The sequence below is a fragment of the Phlebotomus papatasi genome, chromosome 2, assembly GCF_024763615.1.
Source record: "Phlebotomus papatasi isolate M1 chromosome 2, Ppap_2.1, whole genome shotgun sequence".
Taxonomy (NCBI): domain Eukaryota; kingdom Metazoa; phylum Arthropoda; class Insecta; order Diptera; family Psychodidae; genus Phlebotomus; species Phlebotomus papatasi.
The window spans coordinates 52,448,652-52,469,040 of NC_077223.1; the positions used below are offsets into that span (position 1 = coordinate 52,448,652).

Consider the following 20,389-nt stretch of genomic DNA (forward strand, 5'->3'; position numbering starts at 1 on the left):
TTTGATCAATTAGGCGTCTTTTGAAAACGTCTTAGAATTCTTGGCCAGTGAGAACCGGCTCCAATCGGTTATAAACTGGTAAAAGCTTAGATGTCAAACGAATATTTTTTAGTCATTAGGGTAAGATGGGAAAATTTGGAATCATGCCTATTTTGGATATGTTTTAGAGATGACCCAGGCGGACATTTCGTCCTTAGACGAAAATAGCGTTGTATCATTCCTAATAACGGTTTTTCAAGGTCAAAGATTAAAAAGCCACTAGAGAGCGCATTTATCAAGCGAATGGGGTCATGTTTGGGGTCGTTGGAAAGGTCTTGGAATTTCCGACAAAACTGAACCGTTTCCAATCGGTTTTGAATCGATAATAAACCGGTTCATAACCGATAAATAATTTTTACACGAAATTCAATTAAATTACTCCTGAGGTGTATTTTGGGAAATATTTTGAGTGATTTATAAGTCGGTTCAAATCGATTGTGAACCAGTTATTTACCGATAAGTAATTTTTGTTCGAATATAATTTTTATTACTCTTTAAACTATTTTGTTGAATCTATTGAGTGATTTATGAATCGCTTCAAATCGGTTGAGTACCTGTAAACAGTCAATGATGCGAAAGTACTTTTGAGGTATAGCATCTAAGTCATGAGTTCGAGCATTTCGCAAAGCCTGGGTCGTTTTGCCACCTCTTTTTTTTTATTAAATTGCGTTCCAATAATAATCCGCCAGATAAAAGAGCACGAAGTCCTGTAGAACACGTTTTTCGCGATGTACTACCTGTTCTTCAAACAAAAAATTGATAAAATTACTTTATTAAATTCTTGAGAAAATGTGAAATTTGTAAAGTAAAGATTGAGAATTTTTTACAGGGGTTCCGACTAAAGTGAAAACGAATTGAAGGAATTTGATATGAATTGCCTACTACTGGGAGCTTATTTATAAAAAAATTATTGAATTGTTCCTAAAAGTGTTTACATATTTTTCATGCGGTAAATTTGAAATGCATTTATTATGAACCGTTGGCGATTAAAATAGGCTGAAAAATTGGCGCCGAAAATTATTTGCATACATCACGACGTACATTCACGACGTATCTTATTACAAAGATATCTCCTGTAGGTATGCAAATTTTTCGTGTCACTAGATTTAAGGACTTAAGTAAGCTGTCTTAAGTCATTTAAATGGAAACAAATAAAGCCATTATTGTTATTAATACAGTTATATAGTTAGTTTAATTGTTAGTATTGAAAGTGCGATATCTTCGGACGACTCAAGCTTCGGACGACTCAAGCTTCGGACAACAAAATTTTTCAATACAATCCTTTTATGAATTTCACCCATTATTATATTTTAATAGCTAGTCCAATGTATCGGATTTCCAGAAAAGAGCTATGAGTCAAATCCACTAAGAACATAGAAAAAAAAATTGAGTTGTCTGAAGCTTGAGTCGTCCAAAGGTAAGCGTGCTTTTCACTATTTTAAAGTTAGACCTCTAGGCTATGTAAATACAATTTTCTTGAAATTAAATGTTAAATTGCATGAAATCGTGTGTATTTTTGGGTTTGTCTACCAACAGTACTTTGTTATAGGGATCAATCTAACATCTGGACTGTAGTCAACTCTGTTCTTAAGTCTTGCTTTGGTAGCCGTTGTGTCGTCATAGAGAGCTCTCTCTCGCCGCCTCAATGGAATTCGTGTCAGGCGCACGAGAGGGCGTGAGCAAGATGGTGTGCTAACGATTTCTATGAGGCAGAAAAAGATGCCTGGCCAGAGAGAGTACGGAAGAGAGTCTCACATGTTGGCTTACGGAGCTGGTTATGCTTCGGCTGTCAGTGAGAGGTCTCTTCAGTCTCAGCTCGGCCAGGCCAAGTAGAAGGCATACAGTCGGTAGCGTTTGCCGCGTCGTGAGATACATTTCCTCTTTTTTTGGTGGTGCCTTCACATCTCCTGGATGCTGGAGGTGTGAAGTGTCCCAGAGTGGTGACACTGTGGACAATATTTGTCAGGTGCATAGCAATCAGACCTGTCTGGTCTGCCCTCCATCCGTCTAGCTCTTTCTCTTCCATCTGTCTCCGCCACCTCCTCGTGTTCTGTCTCGCTCTTTCCGTGCTCCGGAAAGAAAAACGCACACAGTGACTTCGGGAAGATATCTGAGTGCGCCGTTTCGAGGGGAAAAATTGCCATATAAATCACTCTGGTGTTGTGTTTTCCAACTCATCTTTCGGGCTTTTCGTGACGCGACAACGGAGAAACCGTGAGTTGAAGCCTCGAGGCAAGGTGAACACGCACAGCTCGTGAAAAAGGTGCTGCTCCCCGCATCAACCCATACCCAAAAAAAAAGTGATGTGCTAAAAGGTGATTTGGATGCTAAGTGAACCCCAAAAAATTGCACACACTGTGAACTTTCCACAGTTGTCTGTCGTGAGACACATACACACACTTACCCGACTTTTATGTAAGACCCACTCCAACACCTGAGACTTTGACAATAGCTGGCCAAAGTGGAAAACTCCTGAACAGATTCAAAACAGTGGCTCAACTGACATTTGGCCACGCGGACTTTCAGAAGTGGGATTGACTGTGTTCATCCCCTTCGGAGTTACTCCACGTAATGGCTTAGCTTGAACTATGATCTGATCCTAAGGATCAAACACCTGGCCAAGTTACAGGTCTTTTGGAAATAAAACAAGTGCAAGAAGCTGGGCTAAAACAGCCCCTATTGAAGCTTCTTCTGACACTAAAAGAGATGATGAGGTGTATAGAAGGATTCAGGAGATAAATAAAAATTGAGGCAGTGTGGTTAAATTACGGTAATTTCAATATCAAAGATTAATAGTGAAACTTACTGTGGTTCTAACTATACATAAAAACTTTAATTAAGCACAACTTGAAACCCTTAATCCTCAAATAGACTTAAGCTGATCATTGTTTAGAGATACTTTGCATAAATTTCCTTTACTTGAACCTTTACCTCTTAATTTTACGGACTAAGTAAGTACTGGAGGATCACCATTAGGGCTTAGCTTAAATTGAAAAGCTGTTTAAAATTAGGTTTACGATAAATACACTGAGAAACAAAAGAGGGTGCGATTAACTTTTTTTCTTCATAACTGTAACACTCTTTAGGTGTAAAAATATATCAACATTTTTTAATGTTAATTTTACACCCTTTTAAGTGTAAAATTAACATGAAAAAGGGTACCTTTAACCCCTAATACACCTAAAAAGGGTAATATTTACACCGATTATGGATCAATACTGCAGAGTAAACTTAACATTTCCGAAATGTTATTTTAACTTTTTCGGATTTCTCAGTGTATATGTATTATAAGGCAGCATGGAGCAGTTCGCACAATTCAAGTGCAATCTGAAAATACATCAAAGGTCCGGATATTCTCCTTATTTCTGAAACTAAATATAGACTTATTAAGAAAAGATCTGTAGATCTAAAAGGCATGAAATAAACTAAAATCTAATCTGGATCTAATCTAAGCTTTAAGTGTATAATTAAATGATATTCTAAAAGCTGTTTTTTTCTTCTTCTATATTAATATTGAATTTTTAAAAAGACAAAATTCTGTAAGTTTTTAAAATTTCAGATATGTTTAATTTGTCTCTATGATTTGAAAATTGTCTTTGAGTTGATGGCAAGGACCTCTTAAGCGCCTTTCAAAAAGCAATTAAAGCGTAACTATCCCTTAACTCAGAACGCTCAGAACAAAAAAAAATCTAAAATTGAGACTACATTTAATTTAAATAATTTCATATACCTTTATCTGAAACTTGGGAGATATATTGATAAGCTCAAACATGTACCTATATGTTCTAAAGTCATGTATCCATGAAGTGCTCGACTTTTCCCTAAGTAGTTAAGTCCGGATATGGATTATACGGATAACATACGAAGATGTCTAAACATGGAAAATTATTCTTTTGTACTAAGATGGGATGGATAGTTCCATGCTCTGTGGAATGAAATTCAGTAAAATTTACTACAAGAAAATTCTTATTGAACTAAAGGGGATTTGAACCGGAAACTCTTGCATCATAGAATTTGCACATTTTTTTTACCAACTCCAACTCGATTGCCACAGTTGTGAGTTCGAGTCCTGCCCGGTGGAAAGGCTGAAGCGTCTGAAGGGAAATATTTTTCATACTCATTGTAAATCGAATAAAAAACTGTGAACTGAACAATGTAGAAAATGTAAATAAAAGTCCGGTACATCAAAATAAATAAATAGTAATAATTTTTGTTACAAAATGAGTAGATTGTATATCTGTCAAAAAAATCAATAAAATTTGTGAATTTGAAAGAAAACTCTTTTAAACTGAGTAACTTACCGAAGCATCGCAAAAAGATTTAATGAAAAACGCTAAATAGCTCATTAACCGAATATTTAATTAAAAAAAAAAAATTAGAAAAATTATTTTGTAAAATTTCTTGTTCAGATTTCATTCTACGACGGCAATATACAATTTATTTATTTTTGATAAATTAATTTAAAAAAAAAAGAATTTGATTTGTAAAACAACCCTCTAACTTAATATGATTTTAAATTGAAATATACAAGGATAAAAAAAGGTTCAAGAAATACAGTAGACTCGCTCAAATTCGGGCATTTGGGACGGAAATGTCACCCGAATTAGAGAGAAAGAGAATCAAAGAAACCTTTGAAATTGGGATTTTTCACCTATGTTTAAGTAGAACTGAGCCATATCATAATGTAATTTAGCTTCTCAATCTGTTTGTGTAGCTAAATTATCTCACGATAAGGCTCAATTTTATTTAAAAATAGGTGAAAAATGCCAATTTCAAAGGTGCCCCACTTCCCCCTATAACGTACATTGCATGAAAATTGATTCATTTGATAATCATAATCACACTTGAAAAATGACAACAAACTTTTTTCAAATGTTTACTGCTGCCCGAATTAAAAAAGTAGCCTGATCTTAAAAGAGCCGAATTAGCGAGAGTCTACTGTATTAAAAATAATTTATTATTATTATTATTATTATTAAACTTTTAAGGCTTTGTTAATATCGCCTTTGGTTTTGAGTGCTTAATGAATTTTGTGCAAAAATAATTTATGTTTGCAAAAAATAAATCCAAGAGTAATTTAACCACCACTGACCTACGAATTTCACTTTAGATTTCCAAACTGTGCATAAGTGAATTCCTTTGAAATAGATTGATTGCAAAAGGTGTCTAATAGCCCTCTAAATGCTGCCGAGTGCTTAAAAACATTGAGTGATTGGTGATCGTTAATTCGACGCTTGAGGTGTCCCCAAGTGCTTGTGCGAGGTGCTGAAGAGATCGCCACGGTGGCCGCTTCGAAGGGGTCTCGGGGGGCCTCCGCGGGCTGCCTTGGCGCCACACAAGACACCACCGGTGGCGAATCACCCCGTCAGGGCTCTACAGATGGCCAAATGCAGCGATGTGGACTCTGCTCCCTGCTGTCCCGCCTCCTGAGGCGCGCCATGTGCGTCGGATCGCGCCGCGGAAGTGGCGAATCCTACTACCAGGAGCTGGAGACCACTGTGAGTTACTGTGTTGATCTTGCCAGAAGAATTTACTTAACTGATTTACTCAAAATCACTTATAATAACAAAACCAATTTTCCAAAATCTTAATTCTCCGATGTTGAAGAATCGGGTCAAATTCACGTTTGAATTTGTAGTATCTATCATATCAGAATGGTACTCGTTTTGGTGGACATTTAGATCTTGAACTGGGTCACACTTATCAGCAATCACAAAGATTATCACTATCAGAGTTATCATATTGGTGGGAACCCTAATTCATTTGTCCTTATTGCTTAACCTGAAAAAGATGAAACCGTAATTGAATCTGTAGTAGAGGAATTCTGTAACGACATGACAATATCATATGACAAATTTTCAAAGTAAATTCGAAGTCCAGTGAGCATCGAATGGCCATTGTTATGACCTCTACACTGAGAAAAAAGAAAGGGAGCGATTAACTTTTTTTCTTCAGAACTTTAACACATTTTTGGTGTAAATATATATCTACATTTTTAATGTTAATTTCACACCTTTTTAAGGATAAAATTAACAAGAAAAAGGTAACTGTAACCCCTAATACACCTAAAACGGGTAATATTTACACCGATTTTGGATCAATACTGCATGGTAAAATTAACATTTCCAGAATGATATTTTAACTTTTTAGGATTTATCTCAGTGTATGAAGCTCTCAGTAACTGATATGAATCTGAATTTTAATTATTTTCTCTGAATTTACCACATAAAATTTATAAAATCGTCAGATTAGAATATAAAACGAATAAGTCGCGAATGGCCAACTTTACAGAAGTGCGATTTCAAGCTAAGATTTTACATACTGAATATAGGGTTTTAAAGATTTGAAACCCCTGTAATTTTGGGGATAATTTACTTTACGGTATAATATTCACAGGGAAAGTAGAGGGTGTCAAGAAGTACCCGAAAAGCGAATGAAATTAATTTTACAAAAAACCGACTTATTCGACTTATATTCTGACAAGTCGAAATTTATCATGTAACGTCATACCGTTACAGAATTTCCCTACTGATCTTCTAATTAAAAAAAAAAAACAATAAAAAGCTTTATTTTTGTTTTACTACACACATCATATAGGACATAATGGGGCAGCTCTTTAGTAAGGTAGAAACTATACCACCGTGTAATTTCACCTAACGCTACCATGTGGTGTTTTGTAAAGCTTTTCAGATTTCCAATTTTTGCACTAAAATGCGGTCTTGCTGAAAAAGGAATTCATAATGTTCAAATAGGATGAGTAAATGGTGGGTTTATGGCCAACGCACAATAACTTTTGTTTGTAAACATGTTTTCGGAACAGCCTATGAGAATAAACGAGATGATTGAATTTCATTCATTGCCAAAAACATGTCAAAGGCCTTTACATTTATGAGAAATTTTCGTCAAAATAAAGGATTTCGTAAATCTCTAGGTCGTGTACACTGAGAAAAAAAGAGGGTGCGATTAACGTTTTTTCCTCATAATTTTAACACTTTTTAGGTGTAAAAATATATCAACATTTTTTTAATGTTAATTTTACACCTTTTGAGGGTAAAATTAACATGAAAAAGGGTAACTTTAACCCCTAATACACCTAAAAAGCATAATATTTACACCGATTTCGGATCAATACTGCAGGGTAAAATTAACATTTCTGGAATGTTATTTTATCATTTTCGGATTTCTCTCAGTGTACGCGTAAATCGTGCCAAAATGTTCAATTGACATTGTTCATTGTTTTTGTTTTAAAATTCGATATAAGTCATTGTGAGGAGGTGTCGACCTCAAGGCAAGCCTAGGACAAACGATTAAAAATGATGATAATGCTAAATAATTGTTATACAAATCCGAATTAAATTGAAAGTTTAACCCATTCCTTACCATGGTATTATACATCATACGCAAATTGAGTGATTTTTGATGATTTATTTCTGGGCAATTTTTATCCGAATTGCTGTCGGGAATGGATTTTTAGTAACATTAGTTATTCAATTACTTGAAAAAAATAGTCCGACAGAGATGAAAATACATTTTGTTATTGTTTTCTTGCTTAGCGGAAGGTCATGCAAAATTTTTGCTCAAAATGGCGGATGGAAAATACGACATCCCGTCGAATTTGTTAAAATTGGCCTCTTTCCTCTTTCCTGATTTGAATTATAATTGCCAATTGGTGTTCTTGGATAGTTACTATATCTAAAGCAATATAGTTTGTAATGAATTAATGCATATAACATTTAAATTCAGTGACCTTTAAGACGTGTGTTTGACAGAGGCTCCCCGCGCTCCCATGAGAGATAATTTTTTTTTCTTTTCAAAAAAATCAGTAGGAAACTAATCCCAAAATATGAACATTCTATCTCAAGTATCTCTGGTACATTGACTGAATGGATTAAGTTAGACTTATTTGTATTTTCTAATGTTTTATAAAGAACTAATGAAGCAATTATACAATTTTTATGCTCTAGGATTAAAATTGGGACTAGGGGAAAGCGCGCTACCTTCGGACGACTCAAGCTTCAGACAATTCAATTTTTTCTCTATGTTTCTTATCGATTTCACCCATAGCTCTTTTCTGAAAATTTGAGGCATTGGATTAGGTATGAAAATATAATATTATAATGGGCCAAATTCATATATAACACCTTGGAAAAAAATGATTTGTGTGAAGCATAAATCGTCCGAAGGTAACGCGCTTTCCCCTATTGCCCCACACTTATGGGAACTTCTCACATTTTTCCATTGTTCCATAATAAACTCTCCGATACACAGACCCTCATTATCCGGATAGTAGCTGTCAAACATTTGACAAATTCAAAAATTTCCCATTCACATATCTCACATATTGACCTCAATCATTCGAATATCGAACATTTGAATATTGTGAATATTAGTGTTTCTATTTTTATAAGGTTCACTCTCATGTGTAGTAATGCCCATCACACAATAACTTTTGTTTGTAAACATGTTTTCAAAATTTTCTATGAGAGAGAGCTAGATGACTAGATCTATGTTTCATTCACTCTCATTGAAATGTCAAAAACATGTTTACTAAACAAAAGTTATTGTGCGTTGGGCATAAGTTTCAATTCTGCTGACTATTTTTTTTAATAAACAGAAGCAAAATCCAATTCAAAATTTCTGTGTGAAAATGACTCACCTACCCCTATTAGGGGAATGCTGGCATGGTTCGCACAGAGTGAACCTTCAAACAATGCAAATTTTCTCTTTGCTTGCAAAGACCTAGTTCGTCATTTCTTAGCCATAAGACAGATAATTAATAAGCTCATGAGACGAGATGAGAAATGGCAAGTCAGCTCTTTGCAAACAAAGAGAAAATTCGCATCGTTTGAAGCTTCACTCTGTGCGAACCATGCCTACATTCCCCTATCTTTTCTGTTTATATTCAATTGATCAAAGGAAAAAAATAGGAAGATGAATTTTAACTTTATGAATTATTGTTTAGACTAATGCAATAAAATTTTGGGAAATCCTATAATCAATAAACCTTTCCTTTATCTCTTATTCCAATTTAACTTATCAAAAGCTTATACAATTTGATTCAATAAACAACCAATAAACAGCTTTAATTTTTATGATCAAAAATTCCAAAGACAGATAGGTCAAAGAACTATTGATTGTGTTCCTTGGATACTAGATAGATAATACTTAAAATTTTACCCTTTGGACTTAAATTTTTAACAGACTTGGGTTTTTTTTTCAAGATAAGACTGCATTTGCAAATAAACAAGTCTTTTTCGGCAAACTAAAAGCTGTGTTGTAATAGTCAAGAACTTTTTGGCTACAGCCCAGCGCACATTTGATAAACATTTAATAAAAATCACAATAAAGAAAAAAACAACCCCATGAAGCCCTTTGTGAACAAATAGTTTCTAAGAATATATTCGACGGTTCCATTCAATGCAATTCTCTCACAGAATGACTAGATCGTATGAAGAACCATATGGAAATTGTTTACCATAGATTAATTTTTTACGAAAAAAAAGATTTCATGTTAGCTAAAACTTGTAATTTACGATTAAATCTTTACCAGTTATAAAGATTAATAACAAGTTTAACAAATCCAGCGCAAACTTATTTCAAGCCGGCTCAAAGCTATATGAAAGGGAGGTATCGATATTTGTAATTGTTGTTTTGCATCGAGATAGGTTCCTTGAACTCCCAATTAATTCGAGAATATATCACCGGCTTCTCAACAACACATTCTGTTACTTAAAATATTATCGGAATCAGAAATAGGATCATTAAGTTTGAGAAAGTCTTTAGGTATACAACACACCTACATCTTCCCAAAATCTGAGAAAGTTCTTAAAAGACCAAAGGTCAAATGTTCATGACATTTCATTAAAGCACTCAATAGCATGTCAAATAGTAGATGAGCTGATGTAGGGAATTTAATAACATTGGATTGATGCTAAAATACTTTTATTGCTCTGTCTTGAGCTTAAATTTTGATATATATTGCTAATGTAATACGATTGAAGGCGCAAATTTCATTGATTTCGTGCTGGATAGCTGCTGAGGAAATGAATAATCTTTAAAAGTTCACGTGATGTTCTGGGACTCGTAAAAACTCCCTTTTATTTGTTGTCATATCAGGTGAGTTTATGGATGAGAATGATTTTGATGATCACGCAGAGAGAAAAAAACCATTAAAATCGTTAGGAAAATCTAGTATTTCACCCCATTCTCAAATTGGAATAAAATTTAGAAGACTGATAAAACTGACTGTGTAAAGCGTTCCATTCAGATTAAGACAAGAATTGGTGTAACTCATTTGTGTCAGGGGGGAGATCACTATCAGGTGGTTATCTTGACGTCACAGTTAATATGCTTTAAGTCACTTGATCCGGTGATGGTAAGTGGAATGTTTTTGGAGGCGTTTTTCGTGAAAGATGATACAAAGAAACCAATAAAAGTTCAATTAAAATTCCTAATCTATTGAGCACTTTGAGAGTTGATTTCCGCGGATCAGATAAAGATTTCAATGTGAAAGTATTACCGCACACAATGGCTTTCACATTAATACTTTGTAAGCAATATTGTGCTATTTTGGTATGCAATTTTTCCCGTCAACACCGGATGACCTTCTTTCGTCCAAGAATATACACTTGGCTGTTGATTCTGACCGGTGAGGATATGAGGAGTGAGACAAGTCAAAAAAAAAGAGACACTCAAATACTTTTACTCTTATCATCAAAACTGAGAGTATATTCATATGGTAGATAACATTTCTTATCACACTGTCAACATGTGGTATTATGTGTTGGCGCTATTTTAGTGATAAAACACTGCGACTCTTACGCTCCGACAAGGAGACACACTAGAGACACTGAAGTGCTGATCACACGGATGGAAAACAGAAAGAGATTGGCAAGATGAAGAGTTGATTTTTATCCAGAAAGGCGGGTGTAAATTTTCCATTTTGACACTAAAAGTGACTACCTAATGGCTTCGGTATATACCTTTTAGATCGGGAAAATTTCATAAAATCGAAATTCACGTCCTTTTGATTCTCAAATGTTTCGAATATATATGTCTATCCCATTTTTTTGCAATAATCTTCTTTTTTTAAACTTCACAACAAATTTAGTTCAGTCTAATTTTAAATACGAAAAAATGGGATAGATCGGATAGACTTATGTAAATCTTCTCAGAAAGCAAGGGATGCGAGTTTCGATTTCATGAAATCATACCGAGCTAAAACGTGTGCCGGAACCATTAAAACGAAAAAATTAAAATCACATTAAAACTGTCGTTTAGTTTTAGGAGATATGATCGAAATTTTTTTTTTATAATCTCTACAAAAAAATGTATTCATTTTATGATAGACACTATAAAAAATTGAAGGATTGTGAGGGCCATTTAAAAAAAAATAACATCTAAAAAAATAATTTTATCAATTTCAAAGTCAATGAAATTAACACTTTTTTAAGAATCTTTTTTAATAAATAAATGTTTATAATACGATGATAATCCCATGGTTTGACCACTGAGAAGAAAAAGAGGGTGCGATTAACATTTTTTCCTCAGAACTTTAACACTTTTTAGGTGTAAAAATATATCAACATTTTTTAATGTTAATTTTACACCTTACTAAAGGTATAATTAACATGAAAAAGGGTACCTTTAACCCCTAATACACCTAAAAAGGGTAATATTTACACCGATTATGGATCAATACTGCAGGGTAAAATTAACATTTCCGGAATGTTATTTTAACTTTTTCGGATTTCTCTCAGTGACTGATCTGGTCCTAAAAAAAACATGACCGTGAAGGATCCGTCTCGTTAAAGCCCTTGAATTAAAATCTTTAAAATATCATTCCATAATCAGAAGTATCTATGGATGAAGTTTAAAAATTTTGCGTTCCAAAACATAAAGTTATTCGATCGCTTGATAGTAGAATTGTAAAAGTATCTACTGATTTTTTCTTCTAGTGCAGAGTGGATGAAATGAAGCCCTACTTAAAGTAAAAGACAGTGGGTGAGGTAATAAAGTATACTTAATAGTTAGAAAGCGCCCAGAAATGTTTAAAAGGCGGAGGGAATTATAACAAGCCAATATTAGCAATGCTATCAATCACTTTGCGGAGGGTGTATCAGAAATTCACTCAAAAATAAACAGTTCTTCGTCAGATAGATATCGAACATGGACGAAAGTGTACAACAGGCGAATAATTCTAATTCAATATTCACACCATGTGTCCATTCCATCAATGTCTATTTAAAATTAAGTACCACTACGCCTGCCATTTTCCATCATCAAAGCGACACTCTGTCTACTTTTCCCAGAGTCTCTGAATCCCTTGAAAATTCCAAAAGGTATATATAGGTATGTAGAAGTTCCAATGACGTATTGAAGGTGAAATGATTAATTATGCAAAGTGATTTTCTGAAGGAGAGAGTGTATCTTCCGGAGAGACTGTCACCTCCCTCAAATTCAATTGTTCGAGATGAACCTATCACGCCAAAGTTAATTTTCACGTGGCTGTGAAAGTTTTCAAAAGAGCTTTCACACATGTCGCAACATTCACTTGAGCACAGTGGTAAAGTCAATACGATAAGAAGGGAAGAGTCTTGCACACTTTTCTTAGAATATGTGTAGGAATAATTCATTTGTAAAACTTATTTTCTATTAGAATTCCATGTCAAAACTTGCATTTTAAGCTTAGCTAACCCAAGTTCATTAATTTATCCTAATAAGGATATTCTTTTTCTTCAAAAAAAAAATCTTCTTGGAATTGAATTTTGCCTTATTGAATTATTAAACTTCGCTTAATATAGAATTACCTGCTTATAACACTTACTTGAATCAATTCAAACTTGTCAGGAACACATCCTTTGAAACTAATCTAATTTATTTCAAATATCTAGGAGTGAATGAGGACAAATTGAAGCAAGATTTCACAATCAAATATTAAAGTTGTTGAGGTAACCAAATCATTGAAATCCATATCTAGTGCTTCGCCTTAAATTTTATTAAGACCGTAGATGCATATAACTGTGCCCTGAGGGGGCCACATTGGCTCTTTGCTGTTCGTAAGCTTTTCTTTAACTTTCACTCTTAATCGATCTACCATGTCAGAGAGGTAAAGACCATCCTTTAGTGCTAGAATTAAAGAAAAGCTTACACTGAGAAAAAAAGAGAGTGCGATTAACTTTTTTTCCTCGTAACTTTAACACTTTTTAGGTGTGAAAATATATCAACATTTTTTAATGTTAATTTTACACCTCTTTAAGTGTAAAATTGACATGAAAAAGGGTAACTTTAACCCATAAAACACCTAAAAACCTTCTGAACAATATTAAGGCTTATGAAATATATTAGGTGATAAAGTTACCACCGTTTAATAACTTCTTAGAGAAATACGACCAAAACCGGGAATAAAATTTTGCTCAAAACATATTATTTGGAAAAGTGTGTCATATTAACATATTAGTAGCGAGAGAATTAGTAGCGGGTACCTTTAAAATAAGTGTTTTTTTCTATTTTTTAAATGAAGCTGGACTGGACCATATCATAATACTCCTATAATTTAGTTTCACAAACCAGTTGTAAAACTGAATTATATGTATATTGATAAAGCTCAGTTTTATTTAAAAATGGGAGAAACAGCTCAATTTTAAAACTGCTCCAATTCAAAGGTGCCCTAAATTCCCGTAAATAGTTTTTTTTAAGCCTAAGGTAGGGCATAGCGGGGTAATTTGGAATCATTTGTCATTCAGAATTTTGAGATTTCCTCATTTGTGTTACATGAGCAAATGAAAGTAACCACGAAGAAGTGTTATTCCTTTTCTTCTTGCTCTTTTTTTATAGTTCGCCTAAATTTTGAAAATCTCAAACTTCCAAATTATCCTATTTTACCCTAATTCAAATAAAAATTCACCAAAACGTTCTCAAATTGGATAGAATTTTTCGTGTCAAAAATTATTATGGTCTTTAGACCGTTTAGACTCTCTAAACGGTTATTGCAGTTTTTTGTAGTTATAGAAGAAAATTGTTGTAATTTATTTTGTAATTGTTAGATTATATAGTTTGTGTTTATGATGAAAATAAAATTTAAACGTTAGAGGAGTCAGAAAAGTATCATGTTCTTATGATTCATATAGCCAATTTATCCTGAAAGGGAATTTTTAAGCTTTTTTTCGCAAATCTAATCCAAAGTAATCCAAACCTTTGGAACATTTGTAGCATAATATATTTAGTAAGAAAAAAAATCATTTAGTGGAAAATAATTTTAAAATTTTTCCAATAAATATTTAGATGCAATTTTCACAAGAGCAAATAATACATTTACTTTTTTTATTTATCTTTAATTTTCATATGAAAAATTTGTAAATTTTCCTTGATTTAAACACCCTTAAAAGTTCGACTATTCAACTTGCATGTATCAGAGTGCTAAATGTATAATTCATCTAACATAGCGTTAACTAGAGAGATTTTCTCATTTTCATTCCTTTTATTTTACTTCATATTGTCCATTGGCTCTTATTTTTTCATTCTGTGGAAATTTAATTGCACTTGCAAAGGTGCTTCTTATACATTTCAATGAGCTTTCAGTTGATTTTTGACATATTTTGAGGAAGAAAGCATATCTAAGTATAAAAGGCTGAATTTTGACTAGAATTTCAATGAATTACACCCTTTTCTTGTGCCATAAATTTAATTTTCCACCCACGACCACTCATAGTGGAAAACAGCAAAATTCCTCGAAGAAAAAAAAACCATAGAGAATTTAATTGACTCAGAACGACCTGGAGCGATTAGCAATGAACGCTATGGAATTTTTGTCTCTGGAACTTTTTTCTGTCCCTCAATGAGAGATTAAAAAGGCCCCATAGCACTTTTTTTTTGGAGGCTGTGACTTAGGAAAGAAAGTGGATGCAGCATTATACACATAATGTTGCTATCATTAGCCAATGTCATATGAGGATAGGGGAACACAGAGTATATACAACTTTGGCTGATAGATGCAATGACTTGTTTATCATTTTCCTTTCCAAATATTTACATCGCTGGTACCCGCGTACAAACATGCTTTCAAAGAATCACCAAAACATCTTCTATATTGTTTTTATTCTACCAAAAGCATAATGACCATGTCACTTCTCCATTAATTTTAATTAATAGATCTCATGAGCTCACTTATTTCAAAATTATTTAATAGAGAATATTGATTTGAGGTGTGATTCTGCAACAACTCTCGTTCAATTTTAACGTCTCAGAAAATGTGCAATACTTTGGGTGAGATACATAATAATTTAATAATATTATCATTCTAATAGAAGTGCGTGATCTCTGATACCTACTTGGTGTTATACTTCATCATCACTCTTTGCCCCTTTCTCGATATTTTGAAATCATGTTTCAATAAGAACTCAATTCCGTGGCGTGTTGTATAAAGCTCTATTGGATTTGGTTTGACCTCAGAGCTTTTTCTACCTCCTCAAACTCTCATGAAAAGATCTATAAGAAGAGGGAGTTTAAACCAATTCAGATTGCCATTACTTCTATCAATAGAATTTGATCGTCGATTAATAAAATGAAAGAAATCACTGATAGAGGTAGTTGTATCAAAAAAGGGATGATATGACAACGGTCTACAGGACCGACGATATCGGTCGTTCTATTTGGTCAAATAAATGAGTCGATGGAGTTGATTTATGTATTTTCTAAAAAAAAAAAGCAGTTTAGTGCTATTCACAAGGAAAATGAAATTTAAAATTCCTAAAAAAAACCATCTCATTTTAATAAAAAAGTTAATGTTAGTAATGAAGTAGCTCGTTTGGAATGAACATTTAAACGAAAAATTCAACAAGACATTTTTTAGTTTTTGGCAGTGCAGATCAATTATAGGAAAACTTGTGGGCTATCACTTTGTCTGTAATGATTAGGCCTATTGTGACGCATAAAGCAGTAATTTGGTAGCCTAAAGCTGCGAGTAGGGGAGACTGGGGCAATTTTTTTTTCAAAACGAAAATTTCAATATTCACTATCTTCTAAAATAAAAGAGACTGAGGCTTGAAGTTTTTATAGCCTTCATGAACCTTTTTAAACTTACAAAGTTTCAAGGGATTCGATGAAGGATTATGTAAAATGAAAAATAAAGAAATTTTGAGCCCTATTTTTGGAATATTTGGCTTACAGAAAATATCAAAACTGATTAGCTCAATTTACGCACATTTCTCGTTAAGATAGAGAAAAATTATCTTCGACAAAGTTGTAGAGAAATAAATTTCCTATAAAAATCAAGGGCTACAACATACTAAAATTTCAGCCCGATGCATAAAGGAATTTCTGAGTTATTTAACTTAGAAAATTGAAAAATTTTCTTTTTAAAAATAGCGCCCCTAGCGGTGGTTTTATGAACTTGTGATTTTAGAAAGTGAAGTGGCATTTCACGAGAGCTTTCCAAAAAGCCCTCACTTTTTAAATTCTGACAATTAGAACCGGAGTTATGGTCATTTTAAGATTTTTTTGGACCCTTATAGCTCGGGTCAGGGGGGTCGGGGGACCTTAAGTTTGGTATTAATGGAAGGCTCTAAGGCCCAGCTATAACATACTAAAATTTGAGCCCGATCGATGCCATAGGGGCGGAGCCATTAAGAAAACAAAAAAAGGAGGGTATTCAAAATGGCGGAAAGAGGGGTGGGGGGTGGGGGGTTAATGCACCAAGTTGCAATTTTCACCCGATATATAACCTTTGCCGAAAACCGCAAGTCGATATCTTTTTTAGTTTAGGAGCTATTAAGCTCCAAAGAGCGGCCGGCCGGGAACGTAAAATAGCCACATGTATATTCGTGATCAGGAAGTGGCGAAACACATTTTGGCCAAGTTTGAGCGCGATCGGAGGACATGAAATTTTGTTAGGATTATAGTAGGTGAGATTGTTAAGAATCTCACCTAATATCCGTTTTGTGACTTTTTGCCCCAGTCTCCCCTATTTAAAAGAATTTGAGCAAGGTTTGTTGGGTTGTCATAAAGGGCTTAAAAAGAGCCTTGGTGTCTGCAGCCCACAGATCGGACTATGCTCCAATAACGTACGTATTTTCTATATGTATTTCTTAATGTTTTTATATGCTATCGAACTAAATATTTAGTTCATGCATTTGTCTGGTCGGAATTATACAAAATTGAATACTTTTGGAATACCTTCAAAATCGTAACCATCAATTTTTGAAATGAGCTGAATTTCTTAAAAATCGGTGATTACAATTTCAGGGAAAATGTTCTTCAATATTATGTAAGTTTGTAACAGATTTATCAATTCAGTTTGGAATCGGCAAATAGAAAAATTAAGTAAAAATGATGGTTATATTCGTACTCGTAAGTTTTAAACCATATCCTAGGAATTAATGTCTAATCCTTTAAATTCTAGTGGGTCACCGACCAACGACCCAAAAAATGATGTAATTTTTCTGGCTATAGGGGTGAATTGAATTGAAAGTGGGGCATATTTCAATTGGCATACCTTTGAATTTGGGTTTTTTTCACCTATATCTTCAAATGAACCTGGACTTTTACTTTAACATAATTTAGTTCGAGAAAACTATTCCTCAATTCCTTTTACAAATAGGAGAAGAAACCCATTATCAAAGGTATTTTATTTTAAAGGTGCTCCACTTTCCCCTAAGGATGTACGAAGTAAAAGAAAATTACCATACCATGTAAGCTTTCATGTATAACGTATAACGTTACTTTAGCTGACCTTTATGATCTATTCTTATTTATTGTTTTCTGAGTTATTTCACGGCATGATCAGGAAATATTTGTGACAGTAAATTTCAAATTCAAGTTGACAAATTTGTCCGTTGGCGTTGGTTGATTCCTTTGAATTTTACCCGAATATTTTAGTCTCCTGTTGGTGAGAAAAGCTAACCACCCACTAAAAGCGCCGCTACGTGAAAAGTGAGTGAGTAAATATTTTGTGAGTGGCGGGACGTATTTTTAGAAAATTGACATGTCACGTTTATTTATTGTGTTTCAGCCTTCCCCAAAGTCCTCCTCGAGAGCTTGACTCTTTTTCTAAGCTGTTCCACACCTCAATTGAATTCTTGAGGCGTGTATTTTGATGTCAGTGAATTGGATATTTTTAACCGTATATGCGAAAACCAGCAAGACCTATCGTTTAATAATCCTTGCAAAAATCTGTCGCTTTTTTTTTTTGGGGTTATTTTCTCACCAGAAATTACTAGAGCTTTGGTGGAAGAGTTCAAAAGAACCCTCTTGACGTGAGAAAGGTCTAAAAATAAACGCGAGAATTCTTGAAATGTATCTCAAAAATAATTTTCCTCGTGATTCTTCTCCAGTTACTCTTCTATGTCATCCTAACTTGGAAAACTATTTATAGGAACAGTCTCTCCAGATGCACTCTTGCACCTGCCACTTCCTCTCGTCATTCTAAATCATTTTGCACAGACTCACCAGTGGAAATAGCATTGTTCTTCACAGGGAAGTGGAAAGCCTCAAATCAATTCACAGTGACAGTGAAAATGTGGGGTGAATATCACGATTTCTATATAACGCTTTTTTTGCCTCCTGGCTATTGTTTTATAGAAAAATCAATATTTAAATGATCAGCAGTGTTCTAATCAGTGAATTAGTGCTCCTGTGCAAAGTGTTTCAATCATAGGCATATTGAAAGTTGCAGAATTTAAGCGCATCACTGATTTAAATGCTTTTTAAGACATAGAGTAAATTAACATTTTTATTTTATGTTTTTAGTTGAATTTTAAACTAATTGGGAAGATTGAAGAACAATCGGAAAGTACTTTTAATAGAATTAATAATATTTCAAGAGCTTCAAGGTTTTGATAAAAATTTTCAAATTAATATCAAATAAATTGAACGAATCTTAGTTGCTTCTCGACAAAAATTTTGCAGTGATTCTAAAAAAAATATTTCTTCATTGTCAAATTTTAGTTTTCAGTAAAGGTACGTAAAACTAAATTAATTGTAGCAGTGTTTTTTTGTCAATTCAATTACCTACAGCCATTTGGGTTATATAGTACAAAAATAATTTTCTAAATATCCTAAACAATTCTTATTTTGTTGAAAAGCCTTTTGAATACAAAATGCCAAAAGGAAAAACGAGTCTTTTCAAAATCTCCCACCTTTAGTTTGTCCATCAATACCCCCCAGTTAATGATTAATGAAGGCAACAACACCAGTTGACAGTGTTCCTTGAAAATAAATCATTGCGTTTGGGTCGTCCGACTGGAGGAGTGTGACCAGCATTCACTGATACGTTTTCAACATTTCTTTTAAGAATGAATCTTGCGAGGAGTGATTCGTGAAACGCATTGAGTTCTCCAAACACATTAGTCGACTTGGCGTGATTTATAAGCGACATGTAGCACAAATAATAACCCACCAACGGCTTTTATGGTAATGCATCAATTATACTTGAGATGCTTGACATCATTTTGCACACCAACACCAATTCACATTCTGTGTGTGTCACTAAGAAGTTGAAACATTTTTCGCGAGGATGAATTAATAGTTAGACGATGATTTTTCATGTAGAGAAACTGAACTCCGCACAATTTCATTCGTCCTGATGGAGAAAAATTGCTCAGACATTTTTCAGATGGTACGATGTAAGCTTTGAAAAAGTTCTTTCACATAAACTTTAGCACACAGTCTCACTGACACGACATAAAATTTATTACCAACTAAGAGTGTGTAAGAGCCCTGACCTGCACCAAACTTATTACATATTCTGTACCAGAAAGCCTCTTGCTCGCACACAAAAGCATATAGAGAAAAAAGGCGCAGATTGGAGAAAAAGCTCTGTATTTTCCACATTCTGGGAATAGCTCTTCGCTGATTTTTTTTTCTGGGATATCATTCAATAGAGACAAAAAACTCTATGTGTTCATTTTTTTTTTTCTAAAATAAAGGCTATCAGTTTTTTTTAAAGTGTTATCCTAAATAAAAAGAAGTGACAAAGCATCATAGCTTTGTGAAATGCTCGAACTAAATAGGTATTTAAATACGGTGGTCCTAAAGTAGATTCACATTTACCAAATAAACCAATTCATGCAAAACCATCATATTAATGAGTAAATGAGTCTTCCACTAGATAATTTTACGTTTATATGTCCAAAACTGATATAAAACGATTTATCAATCCTCTAAAATATTACCCAAAAGAAATTTTATAATTGAGTCCTTTGAAAATATCAAGCCCAGACTGGTTTGAACTTATCATGAACTCCGAGACCGTTGAAATGAATCCATACTTTCTGCAATTGGTTAAGAAATACGCTTTCTTATGCCCTAGACACACTTACGACTTAAGCCGAGAGACGACTTAGTGGAAAATGAT

At 33.8% G+C, this 20,389-nt stretch overlaps 1 protein-coding gene across 7 annotated transcripts in view; it reads left to right on the forward strand.

The window, feature by feature from the left end:
- The first annotated feature begins 1,833 nt into the window (after positions 1 to 1,833).
- LOC129801469 (dual 3',5'-cyclic-AMP and -GMP phosphodiesterase 11-like) overlaps positions 1,834 to 20,389 on the forward strand; it is a 136,745-nt gene continuing 118,189 nt past the window's right edge. For 3 of the 7 annotated variants that reach the window (XM_055846556.1, XM_055846559.1, XM_055846563.1), the window contains exons 1-2: positions 1,834 to 2,809; positions 5,150 to 5,537. In XM_055846556.1, coding sequence (XP_055702531.1) covers positions 5,427 to 5,537 — 111 coding nt within the window. In that variant the 5' untranslated portion in view covers positions 1,834 to 2,809; positions 5,150 to 5,426. The remainder of the gene's footprint in view (positions 2,810 to 5,149; positions 5,538 to 20,389) is intronic. The other 4 variants (XM_055846557.1, XM_055846561.1, XM_055846558.1 and 1 more) reach the window with 3 other exon arrangements.